Genomic DNA, 23,400 nt, shown 5'->3' on the forward strand with positions numbered 1-23,400 from the left:
GGAGGATATATATTAATATTTTAGTATGCATTATTAAAATGAATAAATATTTGTTAAATAAAAATATAATTTATGATAAATTATATACATAATTAAATAGTATATATTTTGATCTATAAATTATGTTAATTTGAAATTTATATACCGTAAATAAATATCTTTAAATGTATAATTTTTTTATATTTATAAAAAATAATTTATATTGTGACACATTATTATTTTTAATTATTAAAAAATTATTTTAAGTTATTAAATTTAATTTAGAAATATATATAATAAATATAAATTAAAATAGATAATTTTTTTTAAAAATATCTCTAAAAGCTCTCTCATTTTAAATAAAAATTTCTAAAAATATTCTATATAAAAAAAGAAAAGTCTTGAAAGATGATCTCACATAAAATAACTATTCATATTTAATATATGAGAAAAATTATAAGTTTATTTATTCATAAATTGTTCATTAATAAATATGTACTTATATTCTTAATATTTAAAATTTGTTTGTAAACTTTATAAAAAATGCATTTGAATTTCTTAATTGAAAATAATTAAATCAAACATAATTTCAATGTTTTATTTTTAAAATAGAAAACAAAAATCAAACCAAACATGTTTTATAAATCTGAAAAATTAAAAATAAAATTTATTTTAAAAAATTAAAGATAAAAAATATTTTCTGAAAGCAAACAACTCCTAAGAATTTTAAATGTAGTTATACTTTTGTTTGCAAGCTTGTGCTTTTTGCCTCGTAATTTTAATTAATTTTTTGTTGGAGTTTCAAGCACATGACACTTAATAGGATCATTCCGGTTGAGTAAAAGGTAGTATGGGCTTTTTGGAGGTGGGCCTAAGCCCAGAACGTTTGTTGTGAAATCAGTCAACTACTGGATTTCGTCTTTACCGAAAGAAAATTGAAAATGTTGCAATTCCATTCCATGGCATATTCGTGTCGTGCGAGAAAATTCCCTTATATAGAGATTGAATATCGTCCATGACCATTATGAACAAAAGCGAGATATGCTCCCGCCATGCTCGCCTGCACCTTCATACCATAAGCAGACTCAAGTCAATAAAACGACCCACTTCTCTTCTCTTCTCTTATACTCACACCGCATTTCATTTCAATAATAAAAAAAATTAAAAATTAAAAATGCATCGAATCGGTTTCAGAACGCGACCCCTTCTTCGCTTCTCTCGCCCTCGCACCATTTTCTCTTCAACAAAACCTATCATCAATTCAGCAAATAAAAACCTACAAAATCCCCAAACTGCCCCTCCACCACTTCCCGATCACCGCCACGCGCTCTCTCCTATCGCTTCGCAATCCCATTCTCGCGCCTCCCTCCTCGCTCTCTCCGCCGCCGCAATCTCCGCCCTCCTCGCCTCCGCCGCGCTCCTCTCCGACTCCGACCACCGCGGAGCCGCCAATCCCCTCTACGAGGGCGCGGAGCGCGTCGCGCGCAAGGCCGCGGACTCCTTCGACCGGCTCTTCCACCACGCCAAGCGCACCGGCGTCGCCGCCGCTGTCCTATGGCAGTCGCTGCGCTCGGTGCTGTCTTCGGCGAACCACGAGGTCCGCTCCGGCTTCGAGATTCGCGTCGCGGCCTTGCTCGCCGACATCGCCGCCGCGAACTCAGGCCGCAGGGCCGCCATCGTCGGGGCAGGCGGCGGCGCTGTGGTGGACTGGCTGCTGGAGTCCGTGGCGGTGGCGAAGGACGGCGGCGGCACTCAGGCGGAGTCGGCGAGGGCGCTGGCGTATCTGATTGCGGACCCTAACGTGTCCGCGGCGGTGCTTGGTCGGCCTCACGCGGTGCCGAATCTTCTGAGGTTCATCTTCTCGTGCCAGCCTCGGCGTTCAAAGAATAAGAAGGTAACTGATTCTCTGTATTGCTTTTTTCTTTGGGAATTGTTGAGGTCGTTTTAGTGCTGTATTGGCATTTGCAAACGGAGCTATCAATTGAACTTTAACCCCAGTGTGTTACTTGATTCGAGAGCTTCTTGTATCGTAAATAGGGTTTCATCTTATAACTGCGATGATGGATTATAAAGGAATGCTAAGGAATCACTCAGGTAGTAGGAGATTGAGATAGTATATATAGGTTCTTAAATTTGAAATTTGTTGTCGTTATTGGAATTCCTACTAATAATAAAGTGAAACTATTTTAGGTTCTGAATACATTAAATGTTGTATTTCTCATTAAATACGGGTTGAGATAGTATTCACAAGTCCTAAGTTTTAAGTTTGAACTTTATTGGTGTTATTGCAATTCCTATTAGTAATAATAAAAAAGAATACAGTAATGCTAAACAAAATGGAAACTATCAAATGGAAAGTAAATCTAGTTCAGATTCCGAATACATCAAATGTTGTACTTCTCATTAAATGCATTTAATTTGTTTATTCCTTGAGGACATTTTGTTTGCTGACTCAGAAATTATGATCTTAGTAGTTGTGTTTTAATCTAGTTTTCATGCTATGGCTACCTAGAATAAAGGTGTATAACTGTCCTTTTGTATTTGTCATATCTCCCGGCTTAACATAATGTGGTGGTAGTTGTTGTGTGTGTTCTTTTTTCTAATGATGCATGCCAAAATCTGATCATTTTTTTATTTTTATTTTTAACATGTATTTTCTTGGGAGTAGTGATCAACATACAGCCCATTTTGGAGTTTATGGAGATGGAAGGAATAGAGAGATAGGAGGAAAAAGGAAATGAAGAGAAAGTGATGGATGTGATAATTTATAAGTGATATGATAGGATGTGATAATTGATAAGTGGTATGATAGGGAAGGAAGAGAGATGAGTAAAAAAAATTGAGTGAAGAATGGGAAGGAAGAGAAAGCGAGTGAGTATAATTATTGTTTTCCTAGTACTAAGGCTACTATAGATCTATTATACACATACAAGCTTCACTCAAGATGTTGATGATAGTGTCTTTTTCTGATTTTGACATTGGTGACATCATGCAAATTTTTGTGGCAGCAGCACTCAAGACGTAGTGCATTTGATATTTCTGATTCTTTGAAAGGCAGGAGCATGCTTGTGGCTTCCATCATGGATATCGTTACGTCCAGCTGTGACAATGCAGAAGAGGTATCTTTTAAGCCATCATTGCCTGGAAATGCTGAAACCAGAGACATTGCTGCAGCCCTACAAGTTATCGAGGAAGGGGGTTTGCATTTGGATGAGCCACCCGATGGTGGAGATGATGATGGTGGAACAAGAGGGAGAGGTATTGGAATCAAGATACTTGAAGGTACCCCAGTTTTAGGGCTTTCAAGGACCAACAGTGATGCTTGTCATGAAGAACTGAAGCATCAAACTCCTAAAACTCTCATATATCAAAATAAGTATGACAATTCGCTGGAACAAAAGAGTATGTCTTCTGCTGTTGTTCCTGGCCTATGGGACGATTTACACTGTGAACATGTTGCTGTTCCTTTTGCCACCTGGGCATTGGCAAATTGGGCAACGGCATCACAGTTGAATAGATCTCATATTCAAGAACTGGATCGAGATGGAAATGCTGTCATGTCTGCTTTAATGGCACCTGAGAGATCTGTAAAATGGCATGCAAGTTTGGTGGTGTGGTTGCTATTAGAAGATCGGAATACACCTTTGAATGAATCCGTTTCTGATTGGGCTTCCAGTCTTCTTTCTACTATATCTCAGGCATGCAAGCATGAAGATGTTTCTTTGGCTCAGGTAGCTTTCTCTGCCTTTCTCTTATCTGTTGAGAGGAGCCCTGGAGTGCAGAAGATAGTGATGGAGGAGGGTCTTAATCCAATGAGAGACATTGCCAAGCAGATGACAAAGCATAAGCAAGTGCAAGAAGCAATGGCAAAGGCATTAGAGCTACTTTGTACTGGTGAGCTGCATTTGTCTCTTGAAGAGAGTCAAAAATGGTCAGGAATTCTTCTTCCTTGGGTTTTTGGAACATTTTCCTCTGATACTATACGATCTTCAGCCATAAAGATTCTTTCTCAGATCTTGGAAGACTATGGACCAACATCTGTACCACTTTCTCAAGGATGGTTAGCCATGATGCTATCTGAAGTACATAGTTCCATCAAGAAATCAAATGATAAAAGAACCAGTCAACCTAAGAGTGATAATGTAAAGGTATGTAAATATATTTCTTTGTCTTTCTCTCTGAATGGCCTTCCATTTTATCTGTTTGTGCTACTTCAATCCAAGTCAACTTTTGATGCACATTTTAGCTGTGTCAACTTTTGCAGACGTTAATCAATAATGCAAATATTGCTAATGCTGCACAAGTTGCGAATCAACTATCTAGTGCTGTTGTTAATCTGGCAGCTAAACAATTGGGAATTACATCTAGTACTGGGGATACAAACCCACTGGCTGATTTTCTGTCTCTGGGACCTTTAGCAGGACCATTTAAAAATTTAAAAAAAGATAATCTGCCTAAATTAGATGCTGCAGATTCTGCCGTGGCAACCCTAAAAGGAATTAAAGCTCTGACTGAAGTTTGTGCCGAAGACTCTCTGTGTCAGGACATGATAGTTGATTTTGGGATTTTATGTTTGCTGAGGCGCTTCTTGTTGAGTGATGATTATGAGAAATTGGCTGCTATTGAGGCTTATGATGCATCATCTAGAGCACATGAGAGGAAGGAGCAGATATCAAATGAAGACAGGGAACCAGCTATATCAGATGTAAATGATCCAGCTAGTGTCCGTGTTCCACCTACCGCTCATATCCGCAAGCATGCAGCTCGGTTGTTGACCATCCTCTCACTGCTTCCCAAAGTCAAGAAGGTCATCACAGCTGATGAAACTTGGTGCAAATGGCTTGATGATTGTGCTAATGGGAGGATTCCAGGTTGCAGTGACCTTAAAATGCAAAGCTATGCCAGGGCAGCACTTTTAAATATGTCTTGCAATGACCAGCCTAATGGAAAGTCTGAAAGTGGAAGTGGAGGCCTTTCTGATGGTGGTGTAAAAAATTATAGGAACTTATGTCCTCGGTATGATGACATGATATTCTTGATAAATTCTCATCTTCCTCACTGGAAATATCCCAAAGAAACAGATAAACAAGAAGCTTTCTCAGAGGAGATATCTCTGGTTACTTATGCTGATACCGAGGATGGAACAGAATCCTGGAATGACAGCAACTGCTCTATTTCTTATGATTCAACTAAAAGCAACCCAGATGAAAATTGTCCTCTACTAGACATAGTTTTTGTCCACGGACTCCGTGGTGGGCCTTACAAAACTTGGCGGATAGCTGAGGAAAAATCCTCAACTTCATCACCTTTGGTGGAGAAGATTGATGAGGAAGCTGGAAAGCTTGGAACCTTTTGGCCTGGTGAATGGCTTTCCAGTGATTTTCCCGAGGCTCGGATGTTTACCCTAAAATACAAGGTTTGTCTTGGTAAAGTTAGGACATGTTTGCCTTAGTAAGATGAGATGTTTAGCTTATGAATTTTGCATTCATTCTTGCTGTTTATTCTAACATCTTTTCTAGGGCTTGCCTCATGGGTGATCCTCTTTGCCTCCATCTAACTCTAAGGTAAATGCTTTATGCAGACTAATCTCACACAGTGGTCTGGAGCTAGCTTGCCTCTTCAGGTTATAATATTTTCCACACTGCATTATTTATTGTCTAGAAACAGTGTCAGATTTTACTTCTTTACCATTAGCTTGACTTGTTAGTCATCTGGGAAGTTTCTGATACTTGGATTAGTAAAAGCCGATATTGTGGTCTTCTCCTCTATGAACCTTGTTAAGGGTTAAAGAAAATTATCTTCTTTTTTTTTTTAAATGCTGTAGTCATTGTGGATTTGCATTATCATACGCTGACTTGCAAGTTGTGATTTCTACATCTTCTGCTTTCTGCATGAGTCTGAAACAGTGCTACATGATTGTATGATCAATAATACTACCATTTTAAAAGAATAAATCTATTCATCATACTAAGGATTTTGCAGTTTTAAATTTTTTTTGTCTCCTCTGTTTAACCCGTGCTTAAATGAATTCTTACTAATGTAAGACTGAATTTTGTGGATGAAGATCTAAACAATTTTACTGTGATTTGAGTGGAGGGGTTGTGAGCAAGTTTCTTTTCTTCTACATCTTTTAGTTTCTTCATTATTCATTTGTTGTTTTTCATCTTTCTGGCTTGCGCATTACAGGCATGTATGACACAGCTCTAAACACTTTCTGATTTTCCACAACCTTAATCAAGTTTATCCATTTAGTCATTGCAGTGTTTTCTTCACTTTTTGCATCAAGAAAAATTAAATGTATTTATCCTTAACCTTTCTTTGCACTACTTCCGCTGCTAACTTCTCTAAAATTATATACTCACATCTCTACAATCAAATCCTTAAAATTCTTAATTTCTCCATTTCATCCCTGAACGTGATTGCAGTAGGCAGTTTCTCTCATCTCTTTACCTCTGCTTTCCTTCAACTTGCCTACTGCCGGCTTCTCTGTTTCCTAGTTACATCAGTTCAAATACTTGTTTATTTTAAAATTTGCAGGAAGTTAGTTCTATGCTATTGGATAAGCTTGTTGCAGCAGGAATTGGGAATCGACCTGTTGTTTTTGTTACTCACAGGTTAGTTAGCTTCCTAAGAGTGTCCACATTACATGCATGTGCTGGAAATTGGATTTCTGTTCACTCCCTGGTTTACTTATTCGTTGTTTATGTTTGACATGCATCTTTTGAAAGTGCAAGTGATGCATGTTTCAAAAGATATTTTATTGACTCTTAAATATATATATGCTTCTAAATAATGATGAATAGTTAGAATTGCATAAGGGAATTCATGCACAAGACCTGACTATTCTTGTTTGTTTTCCTGTACAACTTCTTTATGTGCTTTGGCTTAAATATGTTTTAAGGTCATGTAATATACTCACCTTTTGATTTTAGTTTTCTTAGAACTATTAATTTTTAAATGGTCCCTGTAATCTAATTTTTTGGCATTAATCCCTGCTGTTACTTAGCTTTCATTAACAACTGGTACAGCCTATCATGTGATGACACATTAATTTATACAATTTTTAGTTTAGTCCCTGTAAATATACCAGTTTTTATTTTTATTTTTATTTTAGTTCCTCTAAATACCTTTGTTTCTTTAACTAAGTCCCTGATTCTTTAGCCGAGGACAGATCCCAGGGGGGGGGGGGGGTTGTTGCAAGCAAGGCCTTGACCTCCCCTCTCGCTTGACTCTTGGAAAACTCTACTATGATAAAATATATTTATTATCTTAAATGTATAATTATTGAGAAAATATATGGCTTGTTTTTTAACAGAGTCTTCTTGTTTCAATTGTGATAATTGAGAAATCACTTTTACCTATGTAGATGGTAAAAGATAAACTTAAAAACAAGATAAAAGATGAATTTTTCATTAAATGTTTAATTTTATATTGAGAGATTGATTAAAGTTGATACACATTCTATATTGTTGATGAATTTTATGATTTTGAAAAGATGATATTAATAAGTTACAAAAACTGTGATACATTTAACAATTATAATTTTATATTTATTTGAATTTAATCATTAAAAAAATTCCCCCTCGCCCCCTTACATAATTTTGGATACAACCCTGTCTTTTGCCACAGCAGTTAACAGTAACCAAGTAATGACGAGGATTAATGCCAAAAAATTGAATATTACAAGGACTACTAAAATAATTTTAAAAGGAGTAAAATAAAAAAGTAGGTATACTATTCTGACTAAAAATATATTTAAGTCATGTTTTGATCATATTTGTTCTTTCGACCTCTCTTTTAGTAGCACCTTGGAATAAGCATGACGTAAATTTTGTTATAGATTATATACAGAAAATTTCAAATTTAAGAATTCAAGATCAAGATTGGTTCAAAAATCATAGAGTTGTAGTTTCCAACATTTTTGTTGACAAAAACAAACAAGTCACTTATAGAAAATAAAGTGTACCATACATCGAAATAAAAGTAATAAAAAAGGGTGCAGAACAAATTAGTAGCTGTTGATTATTACAAGAGTGTGTCGGTGTGGATTTATAATCTACATGTCACTTTGTCTGTCTAATGAACAAGTGGTTACAAGTATTTTTGTGGTTTGTGTGCCAGTTGTGACTGCTTTTATCTTTCTGATAGATAGCCTGTTTGAGTAAATTTTTCTAGAAATACTTGTGAGAAAAAAAGGAAATAAGTTTGTCTATAAGTTAAAATTAACTTTTGCGTAAATTAATTTGTAAAATTTATCTCATATTAGCTTCTCTAAAAACTCATTTTAACTTGTGCATAATCTAGTTTTAGTTTATAGGGCTTATTTTATTTTTCTTTCAAAAATATTTCTCCCAGAAGTATTTCTAGTAAAGTTTATCCGGACACACTCATAGACTTTTTCGTAGAAGTCCTTTTGGACAGAGACAATGATTTATTTATGTATTTTGTTTAAATTACATTTTCCAAATGTCTTGGGTATCAAGTTATTTGTTTAATCAAATTGTACCTCACTTTGTTTTGTCTGATGTGCCTTTCTATTGTACGCAGTATGGGAGGCCTGGTTGTGAAGCAGATTCTTCATAAAGCAAAGGATGAAAGATTTGATAATCTTGTGAAAAATACAATAGGAATTGTAAGTATTTACTCCTTAATTAAATATATGCTTAAAATTGGAGGTTTTTTTTTTATATGTTATTTTGGTTGTAGGTTTTTTATAGCTGCCCACATTTTGGTAGCAAACTTGCAGATATGCCTTGGCGAATGGGTTTTGTACTCCGTCCTGCTCCAACAGTTAGTATTTCACCCTCGTTCAATAGTAGATGTCGGTTAATGTATTTCCTACCTAATAATTGCTATATTTGAAAGATTTTTTATTGGTTCTTAATTTTTATAGATAGGAGAGCTAAGAAGTGGATCTTCAAGACTAATAGAGCTGAATGACTATATTCGTCACCTTCATAAGAAAGGGTTACTTGACGTCCTCAGCTTTTGTGAGGTAATCAGCAATTAAATTATTTGCTATTATCTATGCCGATGTCTTTTCATGAGTTTGAGTTGTCAGTGACTGCTTTTTTGCAGACCAAGGTAACTCCAATAGTTGAAGGTTATGGTGGATGGGCCTTCCGTACAGAAATAGTACCAATTGAGTCAGCTTATCCTGGATTTGGGGAATTAGTTGTAAGTATATTTTTGAAATTCTTTCTCATCTGATAAGAAAAAGAAAATGAAATGGAGAGTAAAATATTTTGTCCAAATAATTCTTATTTTACTCAAGCTGTAGATCCACCACAGTTGGAGGTCCGGGCTTTAATCCCCGACCCTTCCCAACTTCCCAGTTGCAAAGGAAGCTCTCCTAGACTCCTACTAACTATGCCTAACGCAAAAGCTTCTTTTTTTCCTTTTTAAGGAAAATATAATGCAGTAATCAATGTCATTGTAACTGTAGTTTAATGATTTAAGGTTATGACTTATTTTCGTGGTTATGATAATGAGTTGATTGGGGCATTGTGCTTTTTCTCATGTTGACCTGCCTGAAAGACCCTTCTGGATATGATTTAACAATGACAACAATGAAAATTGAACCTAAATACTCGTGTATTTACCCTGACCCTCCCGTTATTTGGCCGACCCAATGATCGATTGCACACTGTTTACCACACAGATTTCTACTTCCATTTTATTGTTTTTTATGTGACCCATTATACGTGTGTTATTTGTTCCTTCTTTTTGGCCATTATGTTCGGTGTTTTGTGTTATCTGTTATAAGCCTTCAACTGCATTGTGTAGCAATATTTATTAACAGTCATCAGAAGAAGAATAAATAACAGTATTCTGTGCCCTTATATAAATTTAGTCAATAGTATTATGAAAGAATTATTGGGCAACATTTATCTGCATGTCCTGTTAGATGCAAGCATTTGGCCTACACACGCTAGAGTTAGATCTGCCCAGTACCTTGAAAGTTGTATCAGTTTTATTCATTCTTTTGGGATGGGGCTCTACTGTTCATGGGAGGTTCTATACTCCCATTGGACAGTGTTTGTCTCGGCCCCCTGTTAAAGACCAGGGAACATAGAGGTTTTACTATGTTTCTGGCGTATTAAAATTGAAATGACGTAGGATTTGAAACAACTCGAATGGGGAGGTTAATACTGCCCTGTGACAATTCACGAGAGATACAAGTTGATGGATGCATTTTTGGCAGGATTGGATTTGCATTTTCTCTCCATAAGTATTTATGCAACTGTATTGCAGTTGAAGTGCTTGCTTCCCTATTTATCTTGAAATTTTGAAACAGGTATTGGAGTCAACAGATCATATAAATTCGTGCAAACCAGTGAGCCGTTTAGACCCTTCTTATACGGAGACATTAAAGTTCTTGCAGAAATTAAAAGCATGCAATGGCTGAGCTAGTGTGTTTCCGCGGAAGATACGTAAATACCTGTAGAAGAGCTATAGATAGATATCTGTCAAATGCATGGCAAGTCCATATATACTGTGAGTTCTACTTGATACAACAAAAACACCCTTATCTCACACAGTAAGATCGGCTACATGATTACTATTTTAACATGTATAATGAAGCAAGCTTCAAGGTGGACTAACGTGCAAGTCTTCTATTAGATATGGCTTGCCTAAGCTGTACATTTTTTCATTCATCAATCATTCATTTGATCTATTAGATTTCATGAATGCTGTAAGGTCACCTGACCCTTAAGGATTGTAATCAGGGTCCCTTGTACATAAAAAATAGGAAACACATATAAGCCATGTATATATATTCTTCATTTAATCATATCTTGTTCTCTCAGTCTGCTGTCCTCAGTAAAGAGATGTTTGATATTATGTCTTATTTCAGGATAACTTTAAAATTAAGTTTATAAAATATTAATTATGAAAACAGTAATAGTTAAAGTAAACAATAGCATTCCTCAAAATTAAAATTACTGTTTTTTTATTAAAACTAAATTTGAAAAAAATTAAGTGATGAAAAAAAGTGTGAAAGAGCAATTGAAAAAGGATTTAGTTTAAATATGGACAGTGGATTTTTTTTCTCTTTGCTATTTAACCATAAATTTCTCACTCAAAAGTAATTACTTATATATTTTTTATTTTTAAAAAGAAAGACACGAAGCATTTGAAAAGTATTTGAAGTTATAATAATTTATTAAATTATTCTAATTTTAAAATTAGCATTTTAAATTTTATGAAAAATAATAATATAATATTTTTTTTTGGGTGAATAATTGAATAGTTTTATACTATTATCTTAAAAAATCATATGAATGATCCATGGTTTCAAAATTTATATGCACCTGTTTTTTTAATCATTTATGGACTGAGTCGAGGATATTCTTAGTGCGCACAAAAAGAATATTTGTTAAATATTTGTATAATAATTATTTAAATACCTTTTAATTGGTTAAAAGGGCATCAAAATAAAAATTTATGATTAAATATTTTTATAAAAATTTAAAGTAAATTTGTTTTTAATTTCTCAAATTTAAAATTGATCATTTTAATTTTTGTAATTTAAAAAAATTTTATTTTAATTTTTATATTCAAATTTGATTAAAAATTTTATGAAATATTATTACATAAAATTTATCTTCTAAAATATTGATTATAAAAAATATCAAATTAAATTTAATTGATTGGAATAAAAATAATAATAATCTTTAAAATATGTTATTAATGATCAAATTAGAATAAAATTTTTAAAAATTATAATAATTAAAAATAATAATTTTAGATTTAAAAGATAAAAAAATATTTTTTAAAAATTTAAGAAATTAAAAACAAGCTTAAGCTAAAATCTTATTACACAGTGGATGAGGATTGGGTTAAGACATGAGAGTGGTAGCGTAAATACGAAACAGAAGAGAGCAGAGAAGAATGAGTGAATCGGGAAGGAAGAAGGAAGTGAGAGAGTAAGAATGTGGTTAACAGCGAAGCCCGTGCGACATCTATGTTTCCCAATCCCATTCTCAATCCCAAACAAGTGCAATTGCATTTGCAGCTTATCCATAACAGCAGCAACCAACCCCAACGCCAACACGGGAATTGATACTAGTCTCACTCAATCTCACACTCCCAAGCCCAAGCCCAAGCCCAAGCCCAAGCCCAAGCCCAATCCTACCGTGAAGAAGAGGAAGAGGTATCGAAAGCTGTACCCCGGAGAGACCACCGGCATCGCCGAAGAGATGAGGTTCGTCGCCATGAGACTCCGAAACGGCGACGTTTCACAAGACCAGCCACATTCCAACACCTGGCAGGCCTCCCTGGAAGGCTTCCTCTCTTACCTCGTTGACAGCCACCTCATTTTCGCTACTCTCCAACGCATCGTCGACGAATCCGAAAACGTTTCTTGTGAGTTCACTTCAATTCCATTCACACCTCAATTCGTCAATTCCTTCTTTTTTCCTTATTTTTTTCTAAGAAAAGTAATTTTGTTTAGTACTGTATCAAAATTGTAATTTCTATTTTCAACTCTCTGATGTATAACTTATACGTCTAGTTATCAAATAAATGCTCATTTGGTGCCTGGATTTACAACTCTTTCTCGTGCTAATCTCTAAAATTAAAGAAATATAAAATAAGTTTCTAAAGTTGCAAATTGACAATCAAATTTATCCAAAATTCAAAAATAATAAAATGTGCGAGTGAAGTGTTAATATGACATGGTTACCACTGTTATGCCTAAAATGACAATTTACCTGGTAGTTATCTCATCTTCATCATAAATGTATAAAGTACGACGTAGCTTAGAAATTGGAGTTTAACTTAGTAAGTAACTCGTCCTGACTTTTAATTTTAACAATTAATGTCTGAGTTTACCAAATACTTTAATTTTGATTACTTTTCTGATGGATAAATAATAATAATAATATAATACTGCAATCACCCATGGAAAAATATCATACTTTTGTCCACAAAATATTTAAGAATTAAGTAAAATAAAAGCAGAATTGAACAGATACAATTAAGTACAATATCTTAGGAGAATGCGAATTAAATGTGAAAAGCTTTCTTAGAGAAGTGTTATGAAATTAGCAATACAATCCCTTTTTTAATCAATGTCTTTGTGACACGTGTTAACTAGACTATTGATATTATTATCTGATCTAAATTGAAGTTTCATCATAGTAATCCATGCAACAAAGGTCGGTATAAAGTCCGTACTACTACTAGTTATCAAGGTGAAGCTTCGATCTTAATTTAAAGATTGTATAATGTTGTCTTAGACATTTTAAATGAACAGATAAAATAGGAACTAATGATTTCTTTTCAAGTAGACAAATAAAAATAACGAAAATAGCAGTAATTAAATTGAAACATTTGTGGTTTAACTCTTTGTTTAATGGGGAAAAAATGATTTTAATTTGTTATGATGAGAATCATTTTGAATTTGCAGATGCATACATGAGGAAAACTGGGTTGGAAAGATCAGAAGGGCTTTTGAAGGATGTCAAATGGTTGGAGCAAGAAGGATATGAGATTCCGAATCCCAGTTCTTCAGGGCTAACATATGCCAAATATTTGGAGGAACTTGCAGAGATAAGCGCACCCATGTTTCTCTCCCATTTTTACAATATCTACTTTTCTCATATAGTTGCTGGTCAGTTCATTGCAAAGAAGGTAGGTACTCACTTCCCTTTCCCTGTCTTTAAAGGTATTTTATGAAGAAATTCTATCACATGTTCCCTTTAACTGTCTATCCCATTGAGAAAATAATGCCTCAGCAAAATGCATCATCATTTAAAAGAGAGTATTTTTTCTCTCAACTATCACTTTTCAGTTATAAAGATGCCAATAAAAGATAAGGTCATGGGGCTTTGGGAGTGAGTGATGAATGTAATTGTAGATAGTTTGATCATTTGATCGTATTTTTATTTGAAGTGAAAGGAGAGTTTTTATTAAAAGTTGGTAGGGAAGAGCCCATAGCAATGATAGCATCGTAGAGATATACTCCACAGCAAAATAGATTGTTACCAAATTATATCTATCTCATCTTGCCTACACAAATTCCCAGCACCTAATCCCTTTTGGTGCCTGACAATGTACCTCACTCTATATTTCTCTCATACAGTTTGATGCTCACACTGATGTTAAAGATTCTATATCAACTTATAGTATTAATAGAGTATATAAATGGGGAATAATACTCATCTTATAAGTCAGTTTTATGAGGTTAAGTCTAAATTTACTTTCTTAAGGTGGTATCAGAGTTTATCCTAACAATTGTTGTTGGGTCTATTGTGCTACCCACTATTGGGACATTATCGGACCATCTATAGGTGTCCAGTCCTCAGTTTGAGAGCATGTGATGGGGATTCCACATTAACTAGTGGTATGAATTAGTGTATATAAGGAGAGAGCTATTCTCATCTTACAAATCGATTTTATAAGGTTGAATTAGGTCCATAATTCACTTTATTAAGATAGTATTAGAGCCTATTATAACAATTGTTATTGGGTTTATCCTATCACTTGCCATCAGACTGTTATCAAATCATCCATAAATGTCTAATTCTGTAAATTTCACATTCAAGATGTTTAATCCTCAACATGAGGGAGTGTATTATAGATCCCATATACATAGGACAAGTCTTTTGTAGGAAAAGATCTAACTATATAATAATATTAAAAAGTAAAATCTAAACTTAATAGTTAAGAATGTTATAGGTGATGACAGCAGCCAAAATTGGCCCATTTAGATTTCTTCTACTCTTATTGCAACTTGTGTGAATAGAGGTGCACTCATCATCTTGTAGGTTCAGAGCTTATCCAATTTTACAACTTGCTTTAGAATAGAACATTATGGACTTGTTTCTTAACTTGATTGCCCGTAATATGGGATATTCTACAGCTGCAAATCTCAAATAATAATTGATAATTTAATGTTAGATTTCCTCAAAGACTCGGAAATTCCATTTGCACGAGTTTGGGAAAAGAGAATCTGATATCAAATATTATGTAGGTATCTAAGTATGTTGAAATGGATGTTGAAACAAATAAGTCATTGTTTCAAGCGATGGTGAAGAATATGGTGTGATGTGGAGGGTGGACCTTGTCCCTTTGATTTTAGCAGATATATTGAATAGCTTGGTATTAAATTTGACCGATAAAGATATGCTTATAGACCTCTACAAACTCATGCATCGTTGTAGAAATGAATGTTTATTGACTTTTCTAGTATTAGTAAGGAATTCCTTATTTAAAAATTCAATTATGCATGACTTTTCTGGTATTTAAAGACTTCAAGGTTTTCTTGTTATTGTATTATTTCTACTTTTAGGTTTCTGAAAATCTCTTGGAGGGTAAGGAGCTGGAGTTTTACAGATGGGAAGGAGATGTACCTGAATTGTTGAAAGGTGTTCGTGATAAGCTGAACATGCTTTCAGAGGTTGATTACTAAGAATTCTATAATTGTTGCTTTAGTATTATATTTATGTCATTATTAATATTGATGTACGATTGTGGTTCATGCAGCATTGGTCTCGAGATGAAAAGAATAGATGTTTAAAAGAAACTACAAAGGCATTCCGGTTTATGGGACAGATTGTTCGTCTAATTGTTTCGTAAACAGACATTTGGTTCGCTTTTTCTTTTCTTGACAGCAATGCCTTGGTGGTAAGCTTTCCAATATTTCCTTTTCTTCCTTTAACTCCTTGAATTGCTTTCAATTGATGGAGGAGTCACCCGAAATTTGTAATGTTTGATATATTCTTGGACAATTTATTCCATTCTTAAGAGAGAAATATTTGTTAACTGTAGCTTGGGAACCATCAATTTTTTTTCTCAGCAGCAAATTTTCTAAATAATACACTAATACACTAAATTAGTCCTTAATTATAAGCCCCAATCAATTTAGTCCCTAATATTATAAAAAAGAAAATTTAGCTCGACTTCCACAACTATTTATGCAGTTTACTCCTTGAAATTAACACCAGCAGTCATTTTGGTCGTTGACATAACAAAATCAATCAAGTCCTTCATTTGGTCCTTGAATTTGACAATGATAAGTTGATTTGGTCTCGAGTGTTTGGGACCAAATTGACTGATACACAACAAAGTTAAGAACTAAATTGACTGGTGTGCACCAATGTAAGGAACCAAAGACTAACTATCAAAATCAGGGTTTAAATTGGTAGATCCTTAATATTAGGGGCTAGCATGATTGATAGTCCTTGCTGTCAAGGACTAATATTTCTTTTTCATAATTTTAGAGACTAAAATTACTGGTGATTTTAATTTCAGGGACTGATTTGATATTTTTCTCCAAATATTACTATTATCATGTCTCATATTTACACCTAGTTTCAATGTTTTGTAGCTGCCTGGCCCAGGTGCCATAAATCTGTGATGGATTTGCACATTCTTATTGATAAGGATTTAAGAGCATAGCACGTGGAGAAAGACTCTAATTTATAGAGGTCGGCGTAGCATAGAGGGAACTACTTCAGGCTCGTGAATTCCGAAATAATCATCACCAATATGATTCAGTACTCCTCTATAATGAAGTTTTCCTTCGTAATGTGGCCACTATTTCCTACTTGCACTTTATTATGTGCCAAATATTAGTTAATACTTTTGATATCAATGCTTGAAGCCTCTGTAATTAAAATACTCAAGTTATGAAAGTTCCATTTTAGACTTTCATTATGCTTCCACGGTGGATTATAGTGGAAAGCTTCGAAGCTTGGCATTTCTCCGCGCTGCAATATCTGCTGCTTTTTTAAACTTTATTCGAGTTCCATTATCAGAAAATTTTATTCGGTTCCTCACACGTTCTTTCCAGAAAAGAAATAATGGACTTGTAGTCATTTTTTTTTACGCTTTGCGTGACTTTAAAATTAAAAACAATCGATATACTTAAAATGTCTATTCTTTCAAGATTTTTTTTACTGGAGTCGGTTTGCATAGCATAAAAAGTATTTTGAATTTAAGTTTCGTTTTTTTAATTAAAAAAGTATATGTATATATGTATTAATTATGGTACTAGAAGTACCAAGTGAGTTACATCAGGGAGAATATTATCCCACCCTACCTCCCATAAACTAAGTAAGGGTTATACAACATTTGTGTCCGTTTTGTTTAAAAAATGCCAGATAACCAAATGTCAAAATGGTGCAGATTAGCAGCATCACATGATGTTATACTATGTGATGCATTCCCTCTGTTATGTTATGGAGCCCCATCATGCAAGTGGTGCAAATTAACTTTCCAAACTTAGTGTAGCCAATAGTCGATCACCGCGCAACCAAATACATTCTATGGGAGTTGTTCTATTGTAGTAATGTGTATTGAAAGTTTTTCTGCAAAGGATGTAACCAATTCCATACAATTAATTTGATTTGGTTCACCAAAGAGGACTTACAGAATGCTTCTTCCCTGAACAAACATTTGTTCCGCTCATTTCATAAGTACCAAACCACTATGACCAATATTGTTTAAGGTCGTAACCGGGTCAATGAAGTTGGATTTAAATGAATCTATTATTCGATTCGATCAAAATTTAATGTGTTGAGTTGGTTAAGTTTGTATATTTTTTTTAAATCCAATCCAATTCTACACAATAACAAACATGTTAGATTGAATTGGGTCAATCAATTAACATAATTAAATTTATTTATTTTTTTTATAAAAATTTAAATATTTCATAATAAATTTAAATGAACATGTGTCATCCTATATTGTAACAAATTGATTTCTACATTCTACTCTTTACCATAAATCTCTTGAATAACTTTGATTATGTCATCATTCCACTTAATCCCTCAGCCACTATAATGAACAAAAATGGTATTAATAGGTCACCTTCTCTAAGTCCTCTACGTGGCACAAATTCTTATGAGGGACTTCCATTCACCAAGTGATATACATAGTCATTGCCTAATCAATCCTATCCATTTTTCACCAAAGTCATCCTTCTTCTCATCATATACAAGAGAAAGTTCCAATTGACCAAGTCTAATGCCTTCTCATAATCCACTTTGAAGATAATGCATTTTTGTTTTTCTCTTTTTGCCCTTCCACCACCTCATTTGCCACCAACACACTTTGTAGTATGTTCCTTCCACCCAAAAAATGCACTTTGCCTATTGTCGATCAACCTTGACAACACCTTTTTTTTTTTTTAATCCTTTTTGCTAGTATTTTAGGCAGAATTTTATACAAGCACTCCACCAAAGAGATTGGCCTAAAACCTTTTAATTTTTTAGGTTTGTCCACCTTTGGAATTAAGGTGATAAATGGTACATTGCACCCCTTGTTAAGAATTCTTTTTGAATGGAACTCCACAAGAAATCCCATCACATTATCTTCTATCATTTACCAAAATTCCTTTATAAATTTAAAATTAATCCCATTCGACCCTAGACTCTAAGTTTTCATATTCTCACACTGCTTCCTTAACCACTTCTATCTCAAGGTTTGCTATTAATTCGCCACATTCTTTTTTGTGATACCTCCAAGAAGCTAATTCCATCAAAAGTAGGTCTATTCCAATCTTCATCCTAAAACCTACTTTGAATTTTTTTTACTTCCTCCTTAACAAGTTTTGGCTCCTCCACCACTCACCTTTCCTAAAAATCCCCCTTTAACATGTCCTTCCTCCTCCTTCAATTTATAAGAATGCGATAGTACTTTGTATTGTGATCACCCTCCTCTGACCACTTAACCCTTGACTTTTATCTAAGTAAGGTTTCATTTCTCCTTGAAGTTCTCCATAATTGCTATTGTAAAATGATTTTTCCTTGTATTTCATCTTCCATTAGTGGCATGATCTCCTCTTTTTTGTCAAGATCATTGATATCTTTCACAATTTTCAAATGGCTCTTGTGAATATTCCCAAAATGTGCCTCACTCCAATTTTTGAGCCACTTTTTTATAATCTTTATTTTCTCCTTCATCACACAAGCATCCCCTCCTTCAATTTGAGTCTCTCTCCAAATCCTCTCCACTTCCTCCTTGTAGTTGGAGTCTTGGAATCAACAATCCAAGACTCTAAATGGACCAAGTCCTCAATCCATTTTAGGATGTCTAAGAGTTACTGGATAGTTGAGATGCATCTATCCTAAATATGTTGAGTAGACATGGGCCAAATATTGAACCACCTTCTTGAGACTAAAATCCTATTAATCCCACTTCTTTCCCATCCATGAGGACGATACAATGAAAACCCCTTCCTACTAAAGGCATATCTTCCAACTCTATATCAACTATGAATTGATTGAAAGCCCTTATCTCACCACTTTCCCATCTTCCTCATCTTTCCTCTCCTACTCTCTCACTCCCCCTCCTAACACAATTAAAATACCTCAACATGCACCACAATTCTATGTTACTACTCCTTCTTTGAACCAAATCCCCTTAGCGCCTTCTCTCCTAGATAAATTCACAATGTGAATATATATTGATTATCATCATTGGCCAACCACCATTTTTACATATCACTTCCAATCTAATGTCTCCATTCTTCATGAAGAAATTTTGCAAAGCAAATGAGTCTCTATTGCATTTAGTAAGTAATCCCCCTGCCATGTTAATAAATGGACTATATTTCCATCCTCCCCCATTATACCCACACATGGCTAGACATAACATATTATCAATTTTCTCCTTCTTAGTTTCTTGAATACACGATATTTTCAACTCCGCCTTTATCACTAACACTTTAACACTCTTCCACTTGACCTTATCCCTTAATCCCCCTAATATTATAAGTGAGGAACTTCATTACACCCTTTTGTTTGTTCTCTCTTGATTCTTTGTTCTTACTTGATCAATTCCATACCAATCCCTTTTTTTCCTACACTATTAATTTCTTCTCCATCTCTTCATCATTGCCACCATATGTTACTCCTATTTTTCTCCCCATTTCCCACAACAATTTTGCCTCGTTGACACATTTCTTCAACCAAAATATTCTTTTACAGTTGTGAATGATATCATTATTCAATGACTCACTGGCTTCATAGCACTCTACCCTCATTGCTTTCCAATTCCCAGATGGTTGGTGACCTTTATGTGAATATCCTAATGATTGACACCTATGAGATTGTGAACTTTGAATCACCTTTGTTCTTCCCTTTAACTCTCTTTTGATGACTCCCTTGTGTTAATCTATATTAATTTGTGGATCATTGTTTGACGAGGTATTACATTTTTGTTTTGAGTCTGACCCGTCAAAATGAGTCTTTTCAACCACCTGTTCATCATTTGTTTGATTGAGACCTTCAAATATCAAGACCGTTTTCTTCATTTAATTGTATTCCTTATTTCCATGTCTAGCCCAATTGATAATAAAATGAGTTGTGTCACATTTGAGCTCCTACGATCAACTTTAATCGTTTAGGCTTTCATTGTTTGTCTTAATTTTGTTACCTATATATGATTTTGAATTTGAATTTTGCTGATATTGACATCCTCCCTGTTACACATCACAATCTTGAGCCCCATGCTACCATCATTAATTGTATGTTTTCCCCCATGTACCTCCTCACGTGCCACATCAATACTATTTTCAATTGGGTTTTATCATCCGCACTTCCATTTACTGCAATTGTATGCTAGTTTGTGCTTTCATTTTCTACAATTATATGTTAGTTAATATACGAGTCTCCACCAGACACCTTCTATGTGTCTTCATTTTTGTCATTGACATTGATGTTGTTGCAATTACTCTAAAAAGTAAATCTATGTTGTTGTTGCACTTCTGCCATGCGTACAACTTCCCCATCCTACTCCATGTTTGAAGTCTTGAACTGTGATGACACTAAGTTCATTCTAACACCACTTTCCTCATCAAATTCCTCACACCATTCATTTTGTTTTCTCCATCTTCAGCATAGACACTGGGTAGTGTTAATTGGCATTTCCTCCACCACCCAAACTTGGTACACCACCCCATTTATACAAATGTTATTATAATATTGGATTGGTTATGGGGAATCTATTTTAATCATTAATCTGACCATGTCAAGTCTATTGAAGTCATGCATCTCTGTATCTTATTTTATATAGTCTCCAAACACACTTACAACCTGAGAAAAACAAATTTTACCCTAAGTTTGGATCAAGATTCCAGTGTAGTGAACCATGTTACTCTCCCTCTACACCTAAGCTCCGGTGACCATTTCTCAGTCATATCAAATATAGATAAGAATCCTTCACTTCCTTGTTCTTATCATTGTTTGCTTGCCTGTTCCTCAATGCCAAATACGAGGAACATGTAATTGGCGTTCATCCTTGATTAAAGTGGTGCTCAATGTCACTTTTCACATTAAAAGGTATCCTTCCAGGGGGTCTAGCGCTTAGCCTCAAGTCTTGAGGGACTACACTTAATCTCAATTGATGTAAAACTTTCTTTGCTCTCTAACTTCTTGGAACTCAACCTCAATTCTTGATGCTCAGCCTCAATTGACGGATTCAACTTCACACCATTTACTTTATTTTTCCTCCTTATAAAAACCTACAAAACACACAAATTATATAAGTAATAATATAAAAGCAATATTAACACCATTATGACACAACAACATATTCACACAACTAACTAAATTTAAAATGCAATTATATCCTAAAAAAATACTATATAAATCACACATATCAATTTTTGTTTCAAGAATATTATATCTTTTCCTATCTTAATCCAAGTGAAATGAATAACCATGTACAAAATATGGGCTAAAATAGATATTAAAGAATATAAGGAGGGTGTATTGGATTAGAATTTCAATAGATTTTAAAAGATGTCTTTATTGCAAAAAAGTATTGTAGTATTCAATTAAGACAATTTTTTTAATATAAAAAATTCATATGGTATTTAATCAAGACATTCAAGGTTTTTTTAGGAGTTCATAAAAATCTAGTGATATTCAATTAATATTATTTTTACTTAAAAAAAAGTCAGTATTAAAAAAAATATAGAGATTTCAATGGATTATTTTGAATACTAGATTTTTTGAGACTTTTTAGTATGATTTACATGTAATTCACTAATCAAATAATTTTCGTAAGACTTATAAGATTTCGTATGACTTTTTCTCCTTATATTTCTATTCTTTATTTCTTTTTTCTCTCTCTTAAATATTTTCTCTCGCGCTTTTTGCTTCTCTCTCATTTTTTCTCTCATTCTCATTCTTGCTTCTCTCTCTTCTTTTCTTCTCTATCTTATTTTCTTTTTATTCATTTATTATTTATCTCTTTTTCTTTTTTGTCTCATATTCTTTTTTCTCTCTCCTTCTCTCTTGCCTTTCTTGTTTCTTTTTCTCTTTCTTGTCTATCTCTTTTCTCTTTCTCTTTTTATTCATCTCTCTCATTTATCTCTTCTTCTTCTCCTATTTTCTTTTACTATCAATTGATGCATAATTTATCAATATTTGTTTTTTAATTATTAAATATTTAAAATGATTTTTGTATTATTAAATATTATCTATTATTAAAAAAATTTAATTATTAAAATTTAAGTATTTATTTTAATAAAATTTAATATTGAAATATAAAATTTTGAAACATATATTAAAAAAAAACTTTGCAGATCATGGTAATGACCTTCAAAATTAAAATAAAATTTTTAATTTATGTCATGCATCCTTAAGAAATGTGATTGAGATAATATTTAGTATGTTTAAATCACGCTTCACAACTTTTAAGTCAGGATATTTATCTCTATTTAAGACACAAACTAAACTTGTATAACATGTAGCATTACAACTTTTTTTCACAAAAAATGTCGTTTTAATGAATTTTCAATTAAATTAGTGAATGAATCTTTATCTTCAATTCTATTGATTAACGAGAACCATAATTTTAAACATATTATTCAGCATCAAGTCTATGAAAGAGAATATGTTAATGCATTCAGAGCTAGTATAGCTTTAGATATGTGAAAATATATTAGTTAGGAGGACATTAAAATTAATTATTTGTCAAAAAATAGAGATAATTATTTGTCAAAAGATAGAAAAATTATGTTGATTTTACTTTTATTTCTTATTTATGTTATATTTTTTTATTAAGTTTTGTAGTATTGCAACTCTATGTTTTCCTATGAAATCTAAAAAATCTTTTAAAATCATATAATATAAATCTATCCAAATCCATTAGAATATGAATTATAAAGTCTTGATTGAAATTCAAGTTTTAAAAGTCTTTTAAAAAAATCCTAAAAATCATCATGACCTTCCTACAAAGTATTTTTTAAAGTTCATTAAAATCTAGAAGACTTTTTCATGCTAAAATTATCTTTTGAAATCTCAATCCAATACATCCCCTAAATTTATTATTTTAAATAATATGAATAATATTGGACAAAAATGAATTTTATTTTTGTATTGTTAAAAAGTTGATTTATTAATAATTTTTATAATTTAAAATTAAAATTAAGAATAAAAAATATGAAAATAAGAAGAATGG

At 33.4% G+C, this 23,400-nt stretch overlaps 2 protein-coding genes across 7 annotated transcripts; both read left to right on the forward strand.

The window, feature by feature from the left end:
* Positions 1-952: 952 nt before the first annotated feature.
* On the forward strand, positions 953-10,789 carry LOC109812293 (alpha/beta-Hydrolases superfamily protein). Of its 6 annotated transcripts, none has more exons than XM_083063816.1 (10): positions 961-1,873; positions 2,988-4,127; positions 4,244-5,395; positions 5,561-5,602; positions 6,517-6,593; positions 8,527-8,611; positions 8,686-8,769; positions 8,873-8,974; positions 9,058-9,156; positions 10,277-10,789. In XM_083063816.1, exons 1-10 carry the CDS (start codon positions 1,154-1,156, stop codon positions 10,385-10,387), a joined length of 3,612 nt encoding a protein of 1,203 aa, XP_082919942.1. In that variant the 5' UTR covers positions 961-1,153; the 3' UTR covers positions 10,388-10,789. The 6 variants fall into 6 exon arrangements, 5 of the variants coding, with proteins under 5 accessions (XP_082919944.1, XP_082919942.1, XP_082919943.1 ...); XM_083063817.1 differs by having other exon boundaries at positions 2,991-4,127; XM_083063820.1 differs by having other exon boundaries at positions 1,734-1,873; positions 3,038-4,127.
* A 1,018-nt stretch (positions 10,790-11,807) lies between these two features.
* Positions 11,808-16,641, forward strand: LOC109812290 (putative inactive heme oxygenase 2, chloroplastic). Its single transcript, XM_020376217.3, has 5 exons — positions 11,808-12,348; positions 13,394-13,617; positions 15,278-15,385; positions 15,472-15,612; positions 16,316-16,641. The coding sequence occupies exons 1-4, from the start codon at positions 11,916-11,918 to the stop codon at positions 15,562-15,564; spliced, it is 858 nt and encodes a 285-aa protein (XP_020231806.2). The 5' UTR covers positions 11,808-11,915; the 3' UTR covers positions 15,565-15,612; positions 16,316-16,641.
* The last annotated feature ends 6,759 nt before the right edge of the window (positions 16,642-23,400 follow it).

Source organism: Cajanus cajan, chromosome 9 (assembly GCF_000230855.2).
Source record: "Cajanus cajan strain Asha chromosome 9, NIPB_CcT2T_4, whole genome shotgun sequence".
Lineage (NCBI taxonomy): Eukaryota > Viridiplantae > Streptophyta > Magnoliopsida > Fabales > Fabaceae > Cajanus > Cajanus cajan.

Coding starts and splice junctions, on each gene's coding strand:
- LOC109812293 (XM_083063816.1), top strand. CDS start 1,154: ATGCATCGAATCGGTTTCAGAACGCGACCCCTTCTTCGCTTCTCTCGC. Junction 1,874..2,987: donor GGCGTTCAAAGAATAAGAAG/GTAACTGATTCT, acceptor TTTTTGTGGCAG/CAGCACTCAAGACGTAGTGC. Junction 8,975..9,057: donor ACGTCCTCAGCTTTTGTGAG/GTAATCAGCAAT, acceptor GCTTTTTTGCAG/ACCAAGGTAACTCCAATAGT.
- LOC109812290 (XM_020376217.3), top strand. CDS start 11,916: ATGTGGTTAACAGCGAAGCCCGTGCGACATCTATGTTTCCCAATCCCA. Junction 13,618..15,277: donor GTCAGTTCATTGCAAAGAAG/GTAGGTACTCAC, acceptor TTCTACTTTTAG/GTTTCTGAAAATCTCTTGGA. Junction 15,386..15,471: donor AGCTGAACATGCTTTCAGAG/GTTGATTACTAA, acceptor TGGTTCATGCAG/CATTGGTCTCGAGATGAAAA.